Source organism: Alosa alosa, chromosome 20, assembly GCF_017589495.1.
Source record: "Alosa alosa isolate M-15738 ecotype Scorff River chromosome 20, AALO_Geno_1.1, whole genome shotgun sequence".
In the NCBI taxonomy this organism is placed as follows: domain Eukaryota; kingdom Metazoa; phylum Chordata; class Actinopteri; order Clupeiformes; family Clupeidae; genus Alosa; species Alosa alosa.
Window position 1 is genome coordinate 27,901,815 of NC_063208.1, and position 12,500 is coordinate 27,914,314.

The 12,500-nt window shown below is 47.7% G+C and overlaps 2 protein-coding genes across 7 annotated transcripts in view; both read left to right on the top strand.

The window, feature by feature from the left end:
* LOC125285039 (septin-7-like) overlaps positions 1-1,648 on the top strand; it is a 46,056-nt gene extending 44,408 nt beyond the window's left edge. For all 6 annotated transcript variants that reach the window (XM_048229233.1, XM_048229234.1, XM_048229235.1 and 3 more), the window contains 3 exons: positions 253-388; positions 993-1,135; positions 1,396-1,648. In XM_048229233.1, coding sequence (XP_048085190.1) covers positions 253-388; positions 993-1,135; positions 1,396-1,432 — 316 coding nt within the window. In that variant the 3' untranslated portion in view covers positions 1,433-1,648. The remainder of the gene's footprint in view (positions 1-252; positions 389-992; positions 1,136-1,395) is intronic.
* Positions 1,649-9,921: 8,273 nt separating this feature from the next.
* eepd1 (endonuclease/exonuclease/phosphatase family domain containing 1) overlaps positions 9,922-12,500 on the top strand; it is a 27,967-nt gene continuing 25,388 nt past the window's right edge. The window contains 1 exon segment of the mRNA XM_048229239.1: positions 9,922-11,187. Coding sequence (XP_048085196.1) covers positions 10,340-11,187 — 848 coding nt within the window. The 5' untranslated portion in view covers positions 9,922-10,339.

The window sequence follows — 12,500 nt, forward strand, 5'->3', positions numbered from 1 at the left end:
GTGTGTGTGTGTGTGTGTGTGTGCGAGCGTGTGTGCGTGCGCGTGTATACACTGTGGTGGCGGTGTGTGCTAAGCTTGTGTTGCAAATGTCTCTTGTATCAAGCCGTGATGCACGCACACACAGCCTTTCCTAAACCCAGTCGGCCTCCAGCCTGCCAACCTGTCTCAGAGTGGGGCTTGCTGAGAGGCCTGCAAGGATGAACACTAAATGTGTGTGTGTGTGTGTGTGTGTGTGTGTGTGTGCACGCTCAGGAGTCCCCTGGCTCAGATGGAGGAGGAGAAGCGGGAGCATGTGACGAAGATGAAGAAGATGGAGAATGAGATGGAGCAGGTGTTTGAGATGAAGGTCAAGGAGAAGCTGCAGAAGCTCAGAGACTCCGAGGGAGAGGTACAGTGTGTGTGTGTGTGTGTGTGTGTGAGATGATGAGCCATATGATTTTGTAGCGGGGTGTTTTTGTTTGTTGACTCTCTGATTCTATGCATTTGTTGTGATGTTTAATGTATTTATGTATGTATGTCTGTGTGTTGTGTGTTTTGTGTATGCATTTCTAAAATGGATAGTTCCAGTCCTTAATTATGATTGACTGAATCACGTTCGATGGTGTTGTACAATGAGCACAAACTTCTTGATACCACACCACCACAACTTGATAAGAAAGTTACAATTACCAATCTGAACTAGTCTGAGGAAATATATTTTTGGCGGAAGAATGATTATCTATAAATAAATTGGTACATCGTTGCTGTGCCTTTATTTTTATACATAAGATGTATGAAGTAACCGTTTTAGAAAAGCCGCTAGTGCCTCGTGCCTAACAATACCCCTTAGCTGTTCTATAATCAGTGTAACCTGATCTCGGGGCTTATTGCTTAAGTGTGTATGAGTGCTTGTGATACACTGTGTGTGTGGTGTATTTTGTGTGTGTGTGAGTGTGTTTGGTATCCCATGTATACGCATGATGGTAACTCATTCTCTGTGTGTGTGTGTGTAGCTCCAGCGACGTCATGAGCAGATGAAGAAGAATCTGGAGGCCCAGCACAAGGAGCTGGAGGAGAAGAGACGCCAGTTTGAGGAGGAGAGGAACAACTGGGAGGCACAGCAACGCATGCTGGAGCAGCAGAAGCTCGACACCAGGTATACACACACACACACACACACACACACACACACACACACACACACACACACACACACACACGATCACAGCAATGCATGCTGGAGCAGCAGAAGCTCGACGACAGGAATGCACGTACGCACACACACACACACAAACACACTATTACAGCAACACCTGCACCTGTTGGAGCAACAGAAGCATCAGATTACATTTTGCTTCTTAAGGAAAACGGTGTTCTCTTCATTTAACACACTGTTTCTCTCTCCTTCTCTCATAGGACCTTGGAAAAGAACAAGAAGAAGAAGATCTTCTGAAGTGTGTGTGCGCGCGCGTGTGTGTATGTGTGGGGTCCAGTGGACCGCCACCTAACGTTTTTAACCAGTTGCCAACTCTGCCAGCCTGCATAAGTCAGTCTGTCTAGTCGACCAAATACCCCCTCTCACCAACCCACCAATACCCAGGAGGAATACCCTGTGTGTGTCTGTGTGCCTGTCTGTGTGCCTGTCTGTGTGCCTGTCTGTGTGCCTGTCTGTGTGCCTGTCTGTGTGCCTGTGTGTGTGCCTGTGTGTGTGCACGTGTGTGCACGTGTGTGCACGTGTGTGTACGTGTGTGTGTGTGTGTGTGTGTTATGCCCATCACTCTTCTCCTTCTCCTCCGCTTAGAAAAGGCCACTTGAAGGGTTATGTCGAGGCCATGTCTGAACTCAGCTACACACACACACACACACACTCAAGCACAGTTCATCTCAGCTCGACCTCTAACAAACCAGCCCTGCACCCCTCCATTTTAGATCCCCAAAGTGACCAGTCCCCAACGCCATCCTCCTCCTCACCCCACCCCACCCCACAGACAGACTCCAAATAAAGACCTTCAGGCTGAATCTCACCTCAGGCGTTTGCTTTTGTCTGTTTATTTTTAATAAATAAAAGAAGAAAAAAAATATTTTTTAAAAGGTTCCACTGTCTTGCTCCCCCCCATGCCTGCCTGTTGTCACGGAAACAGTTGAAGCCACAGAGTCGCCTACCAGCCTCTGTGGAACACTCACCCCTTTTTTGGAGTTTCTTTCTTCTGTTTATTTTTCATTTTTATTTTTTATTCTCCCTTATATATCTGCCCTCACTCTTATGTTGAACGTGTGTGTGTTTGTGTGTCTGTTTATTGCAGCTGTTTCAGTCAACAGCAGTGAAGCAGTGTTTCAAAGTCTGTGTGTGTGTGTGTGTGTGTGTGTGTGTGTGTGTGTGTTAGACCTTTCTCCCACCAAAGCAGGCCTTTCCCTGCCTACATTTAGCTTTGATCATGTACTGCATCTGTATCTGAGGTTTTTTTAATTATTATTTCTGTTGCTCTGGTGTGTTTCTATTGTACAGAACAGACACTTAATAAATCTGTGACCATACCACTACTCTGTGTGTGTGTGTGTGTGTGTGTGTGTGTGTGTGTGTGACCGTGACCACACCACACCACTCAGGGGCTCTGTCATTGGCTCGTTGCACAATGGCCAGTGGCGGTTTTGTTTGAGGAGAGACATTTCTGCATCTCTGGCATGTCTGAGGTTTTTTTTTTGTGTGTATGTGTGCGTGTTTTTGTGTCTGAAGATTGCAGGAATGCAAGGGGAATAAATTAATAAATTATTGACTGTCAACATGTATTTATAAAATCTTTCATATAGCCACCAGAGGGCAACATACACACACACACACACACACACATGGCTACAGTGGTCAAGCTATGCAATTTTATTCTTCATTATAGTAACTTATCTCCTAGTGACACATTAGTATTGTAATGTCACCTGATTGGGAGGTGAGACGCGTGTGTGTCTTTCCCTCTGGCAGTGACTGGCTATGCGTGCGTGTGTGTGTGACTGCCAGTGACTGCGTGTGTGTGTGAGGGACAGGGGGATTTGATGCTAACCTCTCACACACTTCTCTGTCAGGAAGCTGGTCAGAGGTGAGCATTGTTGCTGCTGATATTAGACTGAGCTGAGGACTTGCTAAGATAAACCTGACGCCACAACAAACACCCCTATCAAATCAAAGCAGACTGCTGGGAGGTCAGGGGGTGGATCAGCTCAGCATGGAAGCAGAGGCAAACCAGAGAACATTCACAACGTCTGAAGAAAGGTAGAACAGAGAACATTCACAACACCTTAAGAAAGGTAGACGAGAGAACAGTCACAACATCTAAAGAAAGGTAGAACACAAAGGTAGAACCGAGAACACTCAGGTCTGTAGTCATTAGTTATGCATTCCTCACATGTCCTATGGCATCAGCTGCAAAGAATTCTGTGGTTAGTCCATTCTAGGACCATTTGGTTTAACAGCAGTGACATTGGTATAACTAATAAAATGCATTATTTGTAAATTAAAATATAGAAGTATTAAATAAAAAACAGTGCACTTGTGGACTGGTGAAACGGCCATTCTTTCATCAGCTCCCCTGTGATTTGCACCCCCCAACCCCCCGATATCCAGACATGGAAGAGCACTTTGGACCTCCAGCAAACACACACACACACTGTGCTGTCTCCGCCCGGCTGTGGGATGGTGACATGACCAGCTCGCTGCCCTCTGATTGGCCCTCCCTGCTGCTGTGTCATCGACCTCAGTGACTTCTGATCCAATCACAGATCAGCAGGTTTATTTTCTCTTGCAGTGGGGGCTGTGGGTGTCTGGACTGCCCCCGTGGTGGTGGTGGTGGTGCAGGATTCGGGTCACAGGTAGGACTCCTGCTCAGTCACCCACCCCAGGTCAGACAAGACAGAGACAGAGAGCGAGCTGGACAAGCTTACGGCGGCATTTCTGCTGAATCGTCCCGTTGGCACACAAATAATGCCCAATAAAATCAAATCCATGGCGCTGTGTTATTAGTTCTAAAGCAGGATGTGAAATGCCTCCCGTGAGGGCCGTTAAGAACACACTGCAATGCAGACACCATCTACAGGTGCAAGTGGAGGTCAGTCTGCCAAGCCAATGTAGAGAGAGGACACAGGTCAGCAGAAAGAGCCAACGTCACGCTCTCAGAACTAGGTTGCTAGGTCAGCCCATGGACTGGAGACGGACAGCGTGGCCCTTAGAGAGAGATAGCTGAACCAGCGGTGATTGTGGAATGACTTCAGTCCTCTTCAGTGATAATACAGTGACCATGATGGTAAAGGTCGTCAGTGATGTTTGAGGTGGTTAATGATTGATCAGTACCCCCCTCCCCCCTTAGTCCCAGTGACCCTCCCCCACACACACATTTACCCTTTAGTTCCAGAACTTTGTAACTAGGGCCTGGCTGCCAGCCTGTTGCCGCAGCAATGCCATGGAAACCGTGGAATCCTGATTGGCTAGCCATGCAGACTGAACTGGGCCCCAGAGAGAGAGCTGCTGTAGCCCAGTGCAGTGCTGGTGGACGTGGTGCTGCCCCTCTCTGCCCTCAGACAGACCACTGCAGGAGCAGGATGGGAACACCGGGAACACGTGCAGTTTGAGGAGGTCATTGTGCACCTCCAGGTGCACAGGTGCAGGACAAAAAAAAACTGTCAGTAAATACTTAAAAAGTCTGCACACTTCTCTAAACTGGTGTGATAAATCATGAGAGCTACCTGTGTTTCTGTGCCAAGGTCACAATGCTAATGGCCCCGATTAACACCTTTTTCTTGAAGGTCGCATAAAGTAAAGTAAAAGCTCTTATTTCCCCCGCCAGTGCTGCACAACTGATGTCTGGGCGCGTCAGATAAGCTCCACTGCACAGATGGCTCTGCAGTCCTGCGACTCTTTAAATAAAATAGCTCTGCGGTGGACAGTTCCTCCGCTACAGACTGCGGCAGCCGCCGGCTCTGGCTTGAATCAGGCTTACGTTTGGTGCAGAGTCCAGTACCCCCTGGGCGGGTGCGCTGCCCCTGAGAGGAAGGTGAGCCTATCGCTAATCCCAGCCTTCATCTCCCTCCTCCTCCTCTCTCTCTTCCTCTCCTCCCTCCTCTCCCTCCTCCTCTTCCTCCTCATCTTCCTCCTCCTCTTCTCCCTCCTCCTCCTCCTCTCCCTCCTCCTCCTCCTGCTCCTCTCACATATCAGTGTTACATAACTCTCATGTCTCTCCAAAGTCACACTCCCTGTACTCCACCGTCCCTTCTGGCACACCTACACTCAGCAGACAGCCACAGACACACACACAGTCAGAAACGAATGCACATACAGTAATGTACACTCACAAACATACACGTGTACAGACACACGCACACACACACACAGAGTTCCCTCCTGCCAGATAATGTGCCTGTGCAATCTGATGGCCTGGGTGCTTCCTGCCACATTCTGCTCCCCTGTGGCCTGGATGGTTTCCCAGGCTGCTTAATTGCCCGTTTGACAATGACCTCATTTACTGGGGGCTTCTGCGGAGTTTGACAAGGGCCAACACACACACACACACACACTGGCTTACACACACACACACACACACACACACACACACACACATTCACACACACATCGGCTTACAAACATACTGTACATGCTTGTACACACGCACACACACAAACACACAGTTGCTTACATACATACACGCTTGTACACACACACACTGGCTTACATATGCATGTACTCCCACATACACACATACAAACAGACAGGTGTTGTATTATACACAAATGTGGATACACATGCACACACACTGGTTTGCATGCATAGTTTAGAGTTAGCATACACAGTGTTATAGATATCAGTGCGCTGAGCACACCCAGACACACACACACCACACACACACACCCAGACACACACACACACACACACACACACACACACACCCTGACACACACAAAAACACACAAACACACACACTGGTTGTCAGCACCTTCCAAAGACTGTTATTCTTTGACAAGAGCTGGCATTGGACAATAGCACACCAAACACACACACACACACACACACACACAAGTTAACACTCCAAGCTCTTACAATGCCTTGCAAGACTGTACCGCCCAACACTTGCAGTGGACACAAGGATCAGTGCTGGAATCACAGAGGCGGTTTCTCAACCCCGCTGCCCAGAGCTGTGTGTGTGTGTGTGTGTGTGTGTGTGTGTGTGTGTGTGTGTGTGTGTGTGTGTGTGTGTGTGTGTGTGTGTGTCCATGGAGACGAATGTTTTGTAAGAGAGCAATCCTCATGTATCTCTCACTTCATCACACAAACTGTCCTCACAGAGAGACAGAGAGAGAGAGAGAGTGTGTGTGTGTGTGTGTGTGTGTGTGTGTGTGAGAGAGAGAGAGAGAGAGAGAGTGTGTGTGTGTGTGTGTGTGAGAGAGTGTGTGTGTGAGAGAGAGAGAGTGAGTGTGTGTGTTTTGTCTGGGGCTCAGTTTCACCATCACGCTGGGCAGAGATGGAGTCCATGCAGAGGGCGGATTAGAACAAATACCTCTAAGGCAGGGTTCCCCACACACACACACACACACACACACACACACACACACACACACACACACACACACACACACCTCCTGTCTCCTTTCACTGTGGCAGGTCATCAGGGACAGAGAGCCACTGAGTGGCAGAGAAGCACGAGAGAACCGTCTGTGTTCTCAACAGACTCCGGCTGTGTTTGAGAGAACCGTCTGTGTTCTCAACAGACTCCGGCTGTGTTTGAAAGCCGTCTGTGTTCTCAGAGGATGCTGGCTGTGTTAGAGAGAACCGTGTGCGTTCTCAGTGTTTGGGCACGTGGCAGAGATGCAGGGTGGTGTGATCTCCTATCTCTCCCCATCATCTTAATCAGAGGATTTCAACTCCCTCCCGCTGCACCCACACCATGGCTGCCATGTTTGGTCTTCATCCTGAGGGGACATCTTGTGTCTTTTGGGAGATAGTTGTTGTGTCTTGTCTTGATATGTCCTGTGTTTTGGTGTGCTGCTTGTTGTTAGTTTGTCTGGTCTCATGTGTTGTGTGTTGGTCTGTCCTGTGTTGTGTGTGTATCTGTAATGGTTGTTGGCCTAGTGTATCCTGTGTTTTGTGTGTTGGTCTGTCCTGTGTTGTGTGTGTATCTGTAATGGTTGTTGGCCTAGTGTATCCTGTGTTTTGTGTGTTGGTCTGTCCTGTGTTGTGTGTGTATCTGTAATGGTTGTTGGCCTAGTGTATCCTGTGTTTTGTGTTGTTGGTCTGTCCTGTGTTGTGTGTGTATCTGTAGTGGTTGTTGGCCTAGTGTATCCTGTGTTTTGTGTTGTTGGTCTGTCCTGTGTTGTGTGTGTATCTGTAGTGGTTGTTGGCCTAGTGTATCCTGTGTTTTGTGTTGTTGGTCTGTCCTGTGTTGTGTGTGTTGTTGTTGTTGTTGTTGTTGCCCTGTGTTGGCAGTCTTGTGTTAGTGCTTTGGTCTATCCTGTGTTTTTAATGTTTAATGCACAGCCATACATTATCTAAATGTTTTATATTGTTGGTCTATCCTGTATTGTGTGTGTGTGTGTGTGTGTGGGAAGAGTCTGCGAAGAGCTCCTCAATGCTTATGTAAGACAGAGGAAGGACGCACCAGAGAAGCCTGATGCTAAATTAAGACTACCAGCGAGAGGAGGCCTTCGCTTTCCCGTAGAGTCTTAACTGCACTGGTCTGAGGGTAGAGGGGTAAGGAGGGCGGCTGAGACCCCTGTCCCACATGGCCCATATGGTAAGAACAGCACTTAGCCCACAGTCACACACACACACACACACAACACACACACAACAAACACACACACACACACACACACACACACACACAGCCCATGACTCTACTGATGTACTAGACACCTGCTTTAATGAACTGACACAAGTCATCATCAGGGAAGGTACTGTATGCTCTTAAGATCCTGATGGCATTACATGAATTGAAATCTACTGTAAGTGCTGCTCCGAGGTATATTAAGTGAGATTAAACCTGAAGATGAAACTCGTCATAGGCATACGATGGCAGCCCATTAATATTGAAATGACATGCTAATCACTGAATACATGAGGATGAAGGAAACAAGGACAAAGACGGATGAGAGGAGGAGGAAAAGAAAGAAAGAAAGAAAGAAAGAAAAAGAAATGGAGAAAAGGGGAAACAGAGAGCCAGGGTATTAGAGAGAGAGGGGGAGGGAGAGAGAGAGAGGGAGGGAGGGAGAGAGAGGATGAAAGAGAGAGGGAGAGAGAGGATGAGAGAGAAAGAGAGAGAGAGTACGGTGGTAAATGGTGCTGAATAGAGTGGCCCTAATGAATGGGACCTCAGTGAGCTGCGTTATGTAAAGCACCACGACTCTGCTGGCTGAGGAGGGGAAGTGGAACTAAAACGATGATGGGGAACCAAAGGAGCCCTTTTCTGCAGATTATCAGGAGTAACCCTCAGCGCTGTGTCGGACACAAGGAAAGCCCTGAGAGCTAAGAGATGCTCTCCACCTAATGCATCCAAGCTGACAGCGTATCTGGGTTACAGTCGCTATGGGCTGAGCAGAGTTTATAAAAACCTCTCCAAAAACGTCACCAGTTTCTGAAGGTTTTTGTACATGGTTTGCTTGTTTTGTTGTTTATGTAAATGTGTGATCTTTTGTACATGTGCCTTAGCTCGCTCCTCTGTGTATGCTTCTAATGGACTGCAACTAACAACAACTAACAATATCTTTCACTGCTGATTAATCTGTCGATTATTTTCTCAAGTAATTGATTAGTTATTTGATCGAAATGAGAAAATGGTGAAAAACGGGTGTTCAGTGTTTACTAAAGCCAAAGATGATGGCCTCAATTGCATTGTGTTGTCCATACGGCAAATATTTTCAGCCTAGTTTACATGATAGATAGATAGATAGATAGATAGATAGATAGATAGATAGATAGATAGATAGATACTTTATTGATCCCCAAGGGGAAATTCAACTTTACTGTCAAAGCAGAGTAAATAAAGCTAAAGATATTCAAGTTTAAGAAGCTGCTGTCAGATAAATTTGATGTAGGCTGTTTTCCTTGAAAATGGCACAAAGCGGCTAACCGGTTCCCAAAACAGTGGCAGCCCCAGTGTACTCGTGGACTGAATGCTGCTGTATGTGGGTCAGTGTGTTTTTTGTGTCTCTTAGCGGAGGTGTGGAGGTTTCCAGCGAAGCGCAGTGGGTGGTGTGTTGGTTGGATGTGGGCGACCCCTACTGACACTGTTCTGGTTCAAACCCAAGCAACCTACCTGCATTGTCCAAGCAACCTATCTTGGACCATGCATGGGCCATGTGTATGTATGTGTTGCCACAAAATTAGAAAGATACCAGTATACTGTGTGTGTGTGTGTGTGTGTGTGTGTGTGTGTGTGTGTGTGCGTGTGTGCGTGTGTGTGCACGCGTGCTCTAACTCAATGCCTCTATTTATACAAACACATTACCTAATGACTACAGCTGATAAGAGGAATTAGGGGGGAAAGTCTGATTTTGGGTCTAAGTGGATTTCAAATCTCATAATCCTTTGATGAAGTAATGTGTTAACCTATTACACCAAGGGCACGGATTACAACATGCTTTAAAATGAGTGCCTGGCCTCCGTGAAAGGTATTTCTCTCACATAAAAACCAATGGCTACTTTTATTCACCTTTGGACTTAATAGTTAACAGAAATAATAATTGGTCTAAAAATAGAAATACTATTACTATAATAATTAGCTTCTTATTATAAAGTGTGTTTTGATTGCTGAAGGAACGTTAAATTTTCCACCGAGAAAAAAAAAGTGACATCAAAGGGAACAACCTGACGGGCGAATTATTAATCAGTCAGACCCTGAAGCCCCGCCCCCTTGGCACAGTGGCGAGACCACCTGATGTTTGAGCTCGCGCTGCCGCACTCCACTCCTGTCTGCTCGCGCTTGAAAAGCTGACGAAGGAACGGACCTGTCATTGCCTCTACTGAATGCGCCACACACTACACCGACCACGGGAGAGAGACACACGGAGACTTTACACACGCGCGCGTGACGCCTCTTGAAGACAGCGAAAATTCTGACAGAATTGTTTTGACAGGCGCCTTGACATGAACTCACACCTCACATCTCGTTTGGAATAACTACAGTGAAATATGACTGAGGTTTGTCAGTTATGTTCTTGCATTCACAATTCACAGTAAAAAGTGTTCGCATGCCGGGCATGTACCGTAGCTGTTATCAAGCAACAGTAACCGAGTTTTCCCAGGTTAAACGCCTGCAGCCTATCCACCGGCGGTGTGTAGGCTACCGTGAGTAGGTCTCGAGCTCAGGTGATTCACCGGGTCGGCGTCATGGGAGGGAATTTGGGCTGTCACCGGTCTATCCCCAAAGACCCCACCGACCTCAGCCTCAGCACGCGTAAATTCAGCGCCGCCTGCAACTTCAGCCACATCCTCGTGAACCAGGAGCGCCTCAACATAAACACGGCCACCGAGGAGGAGCTGATGACCCTACCGGGAGTGAACCGGGCGGTCGCGCAGAACATCGTAGAGTACCGCGAGTGCATCGGAGGGTACAAAAAAGTGGAGGACCTGGCGCTCGTGAGCGGAATCGGCGCCACCAAACTTGAGACGATTAAGCTGGAGATTTGCGTGTCCAGCAAGAACGGCTCTTCCCAGCACTCGCCGTCCTCTTTGCGGAAAGATAACGAACACTTGGCGTGCACCGGCATGAACGTTAACACCGCCACTGCTGCTCAGTTGATGAGCATCCGCGGCATCACGGAGAAAATCGCCAAGAGCATTGTGGACTTCCGAGCCGTACAAGGACCATTTAAAAGCATAGAGGATCTGGTTAAGGTCAATTACATAAATTCCTCTCTTCTGGACAAAATTCGCTTTCAGGTGTTTGTAGAGCGGTCGAGAACACCCTCGACCAACACTAACGGGGGCTTCACGTGCATGACCAAGTCGCAGCCGAGTCCGACCTCCTACAGCATGAAAAGCGAGGAACTGGACTTGCCTCCCGGGGGCCCGTCTCAGATCCTCTCGGCCCGGCCCACCGTGGAAGTACCACCTCGGCTCCGGGACGGGCGAGCCGTGCTGCGAATAGCTACCTGGAACTTGCAGCGTTGCTCCAGCGACAAAGCCAACAACCCCGGCGTGAAAGAAGTCGTTTGCATGACTCTGCTGGAGAACGAGTAAGTTAGTGTTGCTTTATGGCCATTATCTTTTTTATGGCTGTTTTTATAGAGTTTTATTGATATTGCTGCACCCATATCGGCCTAATTATAATCGCGCTGTATCTGCAGCTTATGTGCACGGTTTCAATGTAGCCCCCATTATCTTTCATCCGCATACATATAAAACACAAATATTTACATTAACGTCTATGTTCTCGGTAGACACCGACCGACCTACAGTACAGGTAATGTCAAGGGCCAGTGAACTCTAGTTCAAAGGAGAGGTTAAATTGATCTCAGCAGTGCTGTGTGGTCCACTGAGAGGCTTAAAATATGGGGGTGTATAACCCCCTCAACCCCCCAGGACAATGCAAACCCTGTGTGTGTGTGTGTGTGTGTGTGTGTGTGTGTGTGTGTGTGTACACACGCACGTTTTGTTATCAGACCTTGGCAGCTGTTGGGCTTTTGTTCAAATATTGGATTTAATTATCGATCTGAGAAGATGAATGCTGGGTCTCCTGGCACTTTTATTGTCCTCTGAGTTGCGTGTGCACACACACACACACACACACACACACACACACACACACACACACACACACACCCAGGGTGTCACTTTCGAGGCAGATGCCCTGACCTCATTCTTCAAGGGAGTTATATAAGTGCTGGTGCAGGGCCATTTGACACTTGCTGTAATGGGGCATATAGATCTCTCTGTGTTTGTCTGTTTGTAAGTGTTTGTGTGTGGGAGAGGGGGATGTCATGTGTCTGTATGTCTATGTCTTGTATTGCTATTTTGGTCAATGTGCAAAAATGATTAAAATATTTGTGTCTGTGTTTGTGTTGTGTGTGTGTGTGTGTGTGTGTGTGATTGTGCATCTGTGTGTCTGGGTTTGTGTATGTGAGTCATTGTGCATCTGTGTGTCTGGGTTTGTGTATGTGAAAGCATCACACAGCATAAAAAGCCACACACTCACATGGTTGTGTGTGTGTGTGTGTGTGTCTGTATTCATAAAGGCACATTCATCTTTAAAGGGCTTGAAATGTGTGAGCAGAGGCCATGAACTCTTGTGACTGAGCCTCCAGCTGCTGCTTCAATCGAGTTTAACATCTGCCCCAGTGCCTCTCGCACAGTCCTCCAACACTTGACACTTCCTATCCCATCAGCCTCTCTGCCTATCCCATCAGCCTCTCTGCCTATCCCATCAGCCAGCGTCCTGCTCTGCTTTCCCTCTATGGTGTGGAGACTGCATCAGAGGTGGATTAATGTCCCTTAGGCTAATACACACACACACACACACACACACACACAACCCCACCCAGCCCAAACT